The 11,192-nt window shown below is 31.5% G+C and overlaps 1 protein-coding gene across 1 annotated transcript in view; it reads right to left on the bottom strand.

Annotated features, from left to right (window-relative positions):
* Positions 1–3,290: 3,290 nt before the first annotated feature.
* The window catches only part of GABRG1 (gamma-aminobutyric acid type A receptor subunit gamma1), a 96,350-nt gene continuing 88,448 nt past the window's right edge, over positions 3,291–11,192 (bottom strand). Inside the window, exon 9 of the mRNA XM_033214774.1 lies at positions 3,291–6,352. Coding sequence (XP_033070665.1) covers positions 6,086–6,352 — 267 coding nt within the window. The 3' untranslated portion in view covers positions 3,291–6,085. The remainder of the gene's footprint in view (positions 6,353–11,192) is intronic.

Here is an 11,192-nt window from a genome sequence, read left to right as displayed (position 1 = left end):
ATGTAAATGAAAGAGAAGGTCTTTACAGCTACAGATACCTAAATCTAATTTTAGGTTACAGGTATATGAGCTTGGAGAATGTGTCTACTATACTGAGTCTTGGTCTTTTCACCTGTTAAATAGTGTTCTCTCCTTTGAAAACTAAGTTATTAATATGTAATGCATTTGTAGTTCCAGACGTACAGCAGGTACTAAAGAAACAGTAGTAGTCATCCCCTGCCTTCTTCAGTGTTATGAAAATAGCATATCTGTTCTTTTAGACCTGAGAAAGAATCACAAACTTTTTTAAAAATATTGTACTGTGGCAACAGGGAAGGGAGAACTAGGAGGATGAAGCAGAAAATATCTTATCTCTTAATTTTCTGACTTTTAATTTTCCTTCAGTAACTGTTCCTTCAAGTGGAATAAAGTTTTTCATAACATGGGATAGTTGGAATGATCTAGATATTCATCCTAACTAATATATATTGCTCTCACTGGCACACCTACTGAAGAATACCTGGTCGTTCAAATCAGGGTAAAATCACAAATAGCTAGAATAATCGAGACATTCATAGAGCAGTGAAACTCATGCATAAGCTTCAATTATCTTTACCTAGGTTTTTCAAGTTAAATTCCTTTTCAAAAGCCTCAGTCAAGAAGAAACTTTTTAAGGCTCTTAATTGAAAAACAAATGTGAAATTACATGGATCAGAAATGAACTTCAATACTAAAGCTATGATCACATACTCTGAAACAGTGAAGGGATATATCTGTATGAAAACTACCAAGAAAGACACAATTTAAGAGAATGTGACTCTTTATTTATAACAAGTTACTGTTATGTTTTTGTACTATGGATCATGAGAGTAAAGAACTCTGAAAAATTGAGACACCTTTGCCACAAAATTACAAATGTTCCTGAAAACAATTAGGCAGTAGCAGAATAACAGAAGCCATTATAATCACAAGCCATAAAACTTTATTATACGAAGTGACTACACGCACTTAATGGATGCAAATAAGTGTTATTACAGTGAAGGATTGAAAACCAAACTATTTCCATTTAGGTAAATCATGTCTTAAAAGTCCACTAATTAGCCCTTTTTGCTTAACTGCATTTCAGTTATCACAGCCTTTACTATTCACACACTCAAAGGGTCCAGGTATGTTTCATTGTCCAACAATAACAATTCTTTTATTTATTCTGACAGAAATATTTCAGAAATTGTTTGAGGATGAGAAATCAAATTTCTGGATTTGTCTACACACAGCAGACTATATCTACCCGCAATTCTCCTGTTCTCTTTGTCCATATATATATATATATACACACATATATAATGTTTATATATTATATATGTATAATAAATATATATATATATATATATATATATATATTTCTCAGTTAGAAAACTGGAAAAGGTTATTTGAATAGAAAACTCTTTTAGTGAGGAACATTTTTAAAAAATAATCTAGACAGATCACTTATGATTTACATTTCAGATTATTTTTCTTCATCTTTTTTGTGTGGAAAAGATAAATCAATAGGAAAAATAAGCCTTTGATCAAAATGGAACAGGAAACAAGATTGTATTGTATCCAGAATTTCCTTGTGGTGTCTTTGTGCCCATCTCCATGCAAACAAGTGTCTACTACTGGATCCCTTCCACCCAACACACCATGTCTCTCAGTTATGTTGTCTATTAGTCAAAGCTTAATATCTGTCACTTTTCTTTCTATTTGGGGCTATCATCCCCCGTCTCCTCTGAAGAATTCTGTCATAAGAGTACTGATTTCATCCTCATATTAGCCACTATAAGCCTATATTCTTAACTGGCTTGTTATATTCCAAACGATCACACACAAATAAGATGAAACTTCTGCAGAAATTTTAATACTGTCTCTTTTGTACTCAAGTATCTCTGTGAACTTTTTATGACTTCATAATTTCCCCTAGTCTTCTGAAGTCCACATTCGTACTTCTCAGTTTACTGTTCTAACCTAACCTTTCATTGTCTCATATGAATCTTAACTTCCAATTACAATAGGATTTTCATTTGTGCCCATGCTTCTGTTTCTTTTTTCAAGCTGTTTACCCAATTGGAAATTGTGATCTCTCTCCCTCTCGCCTATTAATTAAATCCCCAACTCCCATCTCTGAACACATATCTTCCACAAAACCTTCCCAGAGTTATCCTCCCTTCCTTAAATTGTACAACTAATCCTCTAATCTTTCCGATTACATTATATGTTCCTTGAAAATTCATCTTTATATTCTCTTTTGTATTTAGAACAGGACTTTGTACACAGAAAGTGCTGTATAAATATTTGAATGAGGTTACCTGACTTCCGAAATGCAAACACAAAAAGTCAGAGCTGACCTTACATTAGCTAGAGCAATGTGGTCAATAGTGTTAGAAAACTCCATTTGGAAAGTCCTTGATAAAGATTTGGTGATGGTTTTTGTAACTGTATAGAAGGCTGGCAAGATCTCCCTAGCAGTAAAAAGCAATAAAGAATGACCAACAGAAATGCCAATACCAAGTATGTCTGGCTATCATACGGTATAGCACGGAGAAGCTGAATAAATTTGATGATGTGAAGAAAACTAGGTAGGTCAGAAATAAATGTTTCTAATGAGACAAGCAGTAAAGCCTTAAGAGTCTACTGGGTAACTTAAATCCCAGTGTTAAAAACAGCGAAATAATTTCAAATGTAGTATTTTGTTATAGGAAATTTTGCAAGAGTAAAAATAGGCACTGGTATAGAACTTTGAAAATATTATGCATGTATTTATTCATTTTGTTATACATTTACTTAAATACTGGTTGTTTATTTCAATCTACTAAAATCATCTTATTTAAAGCTCCTGTCTTGTAAAATCAAAGTGTTTTGTGTATTTTTCACAAATTTTAACCTGGAACATAATTTCACATTTATAACTATGGGGCCCTTGGTGTGAGAGAACTGTAGCCCATTATTTTTGATGCTGAATTGGCATGAATGCAGATTTCAAATTTATTCTTGTTCTTGAGACAAAAACGTTGTCTATTTTATGATGATATAGTAATGCCAGAATATGGAAACCAAAATGAAAAAAAATCCTTATGGTTGCCTTCATATTTATACACATTTATTGTGCTTTAATTTAAAGTTGATCAATTTTAAAAACTTATTAATGAAATCTGTCTTTAACTTAAAATGCCTCCAATGAATTGTCTAATTCTCACTTACATCAAAACTTTAGACTTACAGGGACATTTTTCTCTGACCCTGCTAAATTCTCAAGTATTTTATGTACTTTTTACTTTTTTTTAGAACTTACTTGGGTTTACAAAAATTAATTTCAAATAAGCCTAATTTTGTCTGTGGAATTCAAAGATAAATAAAATGTTACCGTGTCATCATAAATCCAAAAGAATCAAACTATGCCAATCACATTTTCCCCTCTCAGAATTTCTAGATCCTGGTCACATATTTAGAGGATAGGTTTATATGAACAAACATTTTTATAAATGATCCGATTCCTTGTGCTCCAGGTATCATTCCCAATTCTTTATATTTACTTTTGGGGTCTAAAAGTAAAAACATTTAAAGCATCCAGGAAATTCAAGTTCCAATTAGTTCAAGAAATTATTATATAACTCCCCAGAGAAAAGAGAAAGATTTTTAAAAAATTATTTCTCAAGGTGGTGAAACTTATACTTGGAAGAGAGGAACAAGAAATGAACTGAATCAGCTTTGAAAAAAAAAAAAGCTGTATTTGATTTCTTGAAAAAGAAGTTTAAATGTAGTTTTACCTTTTTATTCTTATTTTTAGAAATAATAACATTTGTACACCATTCTTTCTGATCACACATTTAAATGAAACAGATCAAAGTACCACTTGCTTTGAAAATACAGTGCTTTCTTGATGGTATATACAAGGAAAGGCATCTTTCATATATTTACAAATTTTATTTCCACTTGTAAATATTGTCAACATTTAAAACCAAGTTAATGAAACACCAATGAGAAAATCAAAGCTATTTTTTTTCTTTTACATAGAATTGCGGTCTGAAGGCAAAACTATTTATATCAAGCACTTTTAAGTATTTTAAAATATAGTCATGCTCAGATACACTTGAAAGAGTCCCAAAATCAAAACTGTCTCATGATAATGAGTAAGCTATAGCTTCAAACATGAAAATAGCCACACAGTATTTTAGTAAAGTACTTTATTCGTTATGAGTACTTTATTTTTTATTTATCCTTAAATGAATGCTCACTTTAAAAACATCCATCAGTACTCAATGTTATTAAAATGAATGTATGGATAATCTGTAAATGAATATATAGATGGCCAAAGTTTAATTTGGCTGTTCATTCAAGAAAAAGCAGTATCGGTGGATATTGGGCATTACCATTTGATTCATGCTAATTTTTTTTCAGAAGTTTATGAGCAAGTGAAAAAAATTAGAGTTAGCTGGGAACACACAGTAAACTATAAAGAAATACATAAAAAAATTAAAAACTGTATATTTCCAATACATGTGAATAATCATGCCAGATATTCACTAACCATGTAGCAGAATTATAACATTAAAAACTAGAGTGACAATTGCAGAGGTGACAGGTTCCCTCTCAAACCTTAAGTAAGATAGGCCGTGATCATAAAACTCTTCATCATGATCATTGGTCTTGGCAACAGAAACAGTATTTAAAGGTCATTTCCAAGCAAAACCTGTTTGTTCTCCAGAAATTTATGTGATGAATCTTATAAACAATTGATATGTCAAGCTACTTACAGGATTATAATGATTGAAGCCTAAATTTAACTCTCTGTTTAACAAAAGAGGCATTTTAAAAACTATTAACTGATAGATTTTACATCCAGTGAGACGCTAAGAATTTAGAGAGCTCTCACACTCATGTTCATAAAGATGCCTCTAACAAAACTCCCTCTTTAAGATGATTTTGAGGCTGCCCCCAGTTTCTAGAAAAAAAGAATATTATAATAATGTATAACCTAGTTGCAAAACTGACAAGGTCCAAAACTTTGGAGCTGGAAGAAGCAATATGTAATGCAGGCCTAAAACTGTTTTCTGAATATTACTAGTCTAAAAACAATGCTAATAGCACATATTTAGGATTTTGTCCTCAATATGACCTGTTACTCAGTTTTCCAGGTAATAATTTTTTAACCACATGAGTAAATACAAGCACAGTTCCTCAATATTTTTATTTTAGGGACTGCAACACTTTCATAAAACATAAAGAAAAAAATTTCTCTCTGCATTTAATTTGCATTAATTTGCATTTGCAGATTTTAATATTTCATTGTTAACCTCGTTATACATTATAAATGCTATGAAGCGGAGAATAAAATGGTTAGATTTTACCTGATTTTTTTCATCTTGCATTCTTAAAAAATGACTGGTGGCTTCCTTCCAAGTTTGCAAATCACCAAAGTAAATGTAACTGGAGTTCTGTTTAATATTGTGCCAGAAAATGGACAGGACTAAAAGACAGGTAAAAGTTTACCTTTTCATAAGTCTTCTGTAATTGGTAGGTTAAAAATAAATCAATTTCTTCTTGGGAATGCAATATCTTGGAAGCAAATCCAAGAAAACTATGGCTTTATGTTATCAACTAACTGTATTTCAAGCAGGGCAAGCAAAGGAAAAGCAAGAAAAAACAAATTAACAATCTTTTTTCTGGCAAAAAGTTGCTACATAAATATTAGTCATTAGTCTCACATTACAAAACAATTAGAGATTATATTTAAACAAAATATGTATTAAAATAATTCCATCTTTAAAACATGAATCATAGAACTTAAACATTCAAAATTATAACAACATAGAAGTAAATTAAAGAAAATGTAAATAAAAATAGGTGAGTATTTTAATCTACTGCATTTTGCAACTAATCAGTTTCACATAAATTAGCCTGAAACCTGCTACTTTATTTACTTCTGAAGGCCTTAAAATAGTTACAATACTACTCACATTTTAACCATTGTTTTGTCTGCATTTTAAATTTAAACTTCAAGTTACTGAAGGATAAAAGATTCTATAGAATGTAATCAAACTTCTTTTGACTTTTGCTTATGAAGTAGATTTTATAAGTAAAGATAGCCAACCCAGTAAACCAAGTTGAACAAGGCAAAAGCTGTTGGGAAAAATATTCTAGAATAAGAGTCAATTTTGGCAATGCGTATATGTATCCTTCCTTCCCTCCAAGATCCTGTTCTGCAGTCTTCAAAGCAACAGAAGAAGCTGGCACAATCTTTGCCCTCCAAACACTGATAACCATAATCATCTTCTTGCGGCGCAGAAATACTGTTCATTGGAATCAGAGTGGATCCAGGATGGAGACCGGGAGTCATCTGATCAAAATAATAAATGAATGTTTGACACCAAAAAAGTAGCATAAGGAAAAATCAATTTGCTCCCTTAACGCAAACTCTGGGAGACTCATAGGTAATGAAAATAATCTTGATTTCAAAAAATCCAGTATTTTCAATTATAACAAGTTTTATATTATAATTTGCTTTGTAACAGAACATTTGCTACATTCTAGTATGCAGAAATGAAACACCTCTGAAAAATAAAATATATTTTTATACCTTTAGAAAGTTGACCCACCAAAATATCATTTACCTTGGATCTGATTCTAAAATAAAAATGAACCGTATATTCTAGTTTACATTAAAACATTAACACTGCTATACACGTCTTGTTTTTTGCTACTACATATTATTTGTCTTCTTGAATAAAAATGAGAATAAATAGCAAAGAAAACATTTTGATAATGCAAAAGGTTTGCGAAGATATGAATGGACAAGAAAAAAGTTATGGGGTTTGTGATGGGTAAGCACAAGGCACCATATTTGGGAAAGAGGATGTATAGTAATTAAAAGCTCAGACTTGGGAACAATTGGAGTTCAAATTCTGCTCATTCTACCAATGTAGCTGTCTTCACAGCTGGAATTATATTTGCACCTAATTTCTGTGACAGTTATGATAAGTAAATTTCATGGCTTATGTAAAATGATCAATGCTCCATCATGCTCAGTAATAACAGTTACTATTATTAACAGCTTTATTTGGAACATGTTAAATTTTTATAATACTTGATTTTGAATAATACTTAAACAATTAAAAAGTGAAAGTATCATTCTTTGACTTCTATATTTTCTTCTGTACAAAAGTGGCATTAAAAATATTGTAGGTTTGCTTGATTATTAAATTGGATGATGGACATAAAACACTAAGTTAAATACTTGAAACATAGCAAGTAATCACCTGCCAGTAGGTAACAACATTACTGTTGTAGTTGTTACTGTTTATTCCTGATGAGGCTATATCACAATTAATTATAAAATTCATGCTAAGATAAACATACAAACAATAATAACAGCAACAACAACAACAACAAAGTCCTAGACCACATAAAAATGTTATTGGGAAAAAATTAATGACTCCTTCAATAAGCTGGCAAGTAATATATGAATATTTCAGCTTTAGTAATTCTTCATTTTTCAGAACTCAACATATTTTTTTTTTTTTTTTTTTTTTTTGAGGCGGAGTCTCGCTCTGTCGCCCGGACTGGAGTGCAGTGGCCAGATCTCAGCTCACTGCAAGCTCCGCCTCCCGGGTTTATGCCATTCTCCTGCCTCAGCCTCCTGAGTAGCTGGGACTGCAGGCGCCTGCCACCTCGCCCGGCTCGTTTTTGTATTTTTTTTTTAGTAGAGATGGGGTTTCACCGTGTTAGGCAGGATGGTCTCGATCTCCTGACCTCGTGATCCGCCCATCTCGGCCTCCCAAAGTGCTGGGATTACAGGCTTGAGTCACTGCGCCCGGCCAGAACTCAACATATTTTGAGGGTTATCTTAAGATATGAATTTTATAACTTACTGTGTTCAGCAATTTCACTATCTAAACACTAAATACAGTGCCAATTTTATAAAAATTGTTTTAACTGGATCTTACATCTTTTCTCATGCAAATGTTAGTTACATGCTCTTATCCTAAATTTTAAAATAGTCACGTCAAAAAATTTAAATATTTTCTGAAAAGCATTTTTACAATTATATACAAAAGTTTAAAATTTCTTACAATGTGAACCTATATTCATGTCCGTTTTATTTCTAAAAAGAAACATAGAATCCAAGTCACCAAATATTAAAAATCCAGTAGATACAAAAGGAAGCAAATATTCACATCTAGTGATATTTTTAAAAGATTAAAACATCATGCAGGTCACAATGTTCATATTAGAGACAAATGTGCACCTTGAGGATAAGGAGAAATGCCCTAAACACAAATAAGTTCATGATTAAACTTGCTTAGCTATATCATAAAGAGCAGAAGCAGTATCTTATTAAATGTTAATGACAGATCTTTTGAGGATGGAACTTGGGGATAGTTGACTACATCCCTAAGTTTTAATGGAGCACTAAAATCATGTAAAAAAAAAGAGGCGGGGGAGAGATGAATTGGTACCTATTTCCTTGTCACTTGATACTTGAATAGCATATGCTCTTATGCTAATCAGAATGAAAATTAATTAAAAAAAATTATTAGGAGGCAATTTTAAGATTATGTGGTAGAAAACACATTCCATATATGAAACTGTATTATCATAAATGGAAATATGGTGTGTTTTTCAGAGGATATTAGTTTTTCATGAGAGAAATTATGACATTTTTAAATGCACTAAAATGAAGAAAAACTGCAAGTGGTTTGTTTAAAAAAGGAACTAATCTCTGGTGAGCAGTACCATGGAGAGTTCTATTGCAAATACATTTTAAATTGGCAGTTTTCTAGATTTTTGCCGCCTCCACCCCCATCCCCTCGAAATTAAAGTTCATGAATTGAAATAAACTACACATCAATGAACGATGAAAGTAAACAGAAATGGACATATAAATGCTGAAAAAAATAGCCAAAAATCTAACACAGTATCAATAAAACAAAATATTGATGAAACCCAGATTTCTGAACTTTAAACCACTGAGAAATTAAACAGAAAAATATATACATTCCAAGTCTTATTTATCTGAAATGCAACTATGCCACCCATCTTTTAATTTCTCAAGTATAGACCTGCTTTCCCCAAAAAACATTAAAAAATTATAAATATTAAAAGAAAATTAAATTTAAAATTAAAAAATAATTAAACACTAAAAAATAATAAATCAGTTAAAGCAATTTAAAAAGTAACAACATAATTGAATAGAACATTCTACTTCAAATAAAAGTTTTTAAAATATACTTTTAAAAAATTTCAAAAATTACTAAGAATATAGCTTAGCTTGCTATTTTGAGAAATTCATCCCATTTCCACTATTAAGGATGTATCTTTGTCTAGTTATATATTAATAAAATCTATTTTTAAGCACCAAAATATACTAATATCAAATAAATGCGAAGTGATAAATAAATCAGTATTTACATACAATTATTACTTATGCTATCTGCTAATTATTATACCATCTGCTAAAATTACTAAATATTAGTAATATGAATAGTAAATATTATTTGATTATATTATTATGAAAGACTAACTATATAATATTACTAACTTCCCATTTAAAATATTGCATGTGAAAATGCCAAACTAAGCACTGTTTATTCCTCCTTCACAAAATCCTGTTTAAGTTGGATGTTCAAAAATTATAGATTGTACCATCAACATTAAAAAATCAACAGGAGAAGGTTGGGCGTGTTGGCTCACACCTGTAATCCCAGCACTCTGGGAGGCTGAGGCAGACAGATTTCTTGAACCCAGGAGTTTGAGACCAGCCTGGGCAACATGGCAAAACCCTGTATCTATAAAAAGAGGAAACAAAAGAAATTTAGCTGGGTGTAGTTGCATGTATTTGCAATCCCAGCTATGCAGGAGGCTGAGGTGGGAGGATGGCTTGATCTCAAGAGGATGAGGCTGCAGTGAGCTGTGATTACACTGCTGCATTCCAGCCTGGGTGATGGAGTGAAACTTTGTCTTAAAAAAAAGAAAAAAATCCCAAGAGGTGAAACTTGGTGATGAGGAGCTGCCAATCAGCATTTAGAATTTCTGATAAATTTCCAAAGTACAAAAAGCAGACGGACATAGGCCAACGGATAAAGCAGACCAAAAGAAGACACATCTCACAAAGGCTCAGTAAATGAAAACATAACTGTGAAATCTACTCTTCCCGTCAAAATGTCAGAGACACTTAATATAATATAATATAATATACACTTAATATAATATAAGGAAGAATGGGAGTAATGAATAGGATGGAAAACGTGGTGTTAGCTAAATGTCCACCTCCAGATCAGCTGCACTCCTTTGAACTATAGCTCACCCACTGTGCATGTAGACAATAAAGATGACAATGGTTGGCGTTCACTCAGTCTAAACTCTGTAACTTCTAAAAATGAGAAGAACCTTCCACTATCCCAGGAGAAAGGTTAGGGCTCTTGATGTTGGAACTGGAATGTCCTAGTATTGTGCCATCATCTTATCATTTAGAATGTATATGTGTATATTTGGAAGGAATCGGATGTCATGTCCCACAAACACATGTATGAAAGTAAAATCCAATGACTGCAAACTTGACAGTTACATACCAAACTTACTGGGCCTATTTGAGGAGCAATCATGAAGACGTTTTGAGGTAAGTGAACAATACAAAGAAAAAAAGTGAAAATGAACAGCCAGAATTACTGATTCTAATATTTTAATAAATATGAGAATATATATCTAGTTAGTCCACTCAGAAATACTTGAGGAAGTAATACATCCACTTAAGGAAAAATGAACAAAAAGCAGTTAAAAATAAGACCTCTCTGAAATTCATAAGGTTATTGTAAATTTTTAATAAGCTAAATATTTTAAAATGAAATCTTGAAAAAAACTGCTCATAGTATGGAAAAATGGCTTAAGATATGATAAAAAGAAAATGTGGAATATATGCTGAACCTAGGGAGTCTAAAATCTAACTACCAGTAGTTTCCAAGGAGAAAATAGAATTAAATTGGAACAAAGAATCGATAACATTCTCAAAAATAAAACATAAGAATATTAAGTAATGAGGAAATGAAAGAGGTCAAAACACAGAAAATATATGAATCCTTAAGAATTTTTTTACACTATAAAAAACACGATGAAGAAAATTTTCAGGTAAGAAAAGAAAAAAAATTATCTGTAAAGAATAATAAAATGGGCACTACAATTTA

This window comes from Trachypithecus francoisi, unplaced genomic scaffold (genome assembly GCF_009764315.1).
Source record: "Trachypithecus francoisi isolate TF-2019V2 unplaced genomic scaffold, Tfra_2.0 Lachesis_group1, whole genome shotgun sequence".
NCBI classification, from domain to species: Eukaryota; Metazoa; Chordata; class Mammalia; order Primates; family Cercopithecidae; genus Trachypithecus; species Trachypithecus francoisi.
Note: the sequence above shows the minus strand (reverse complement) of the source record. Positions and strands in the feature narration are given on the sequence as shown.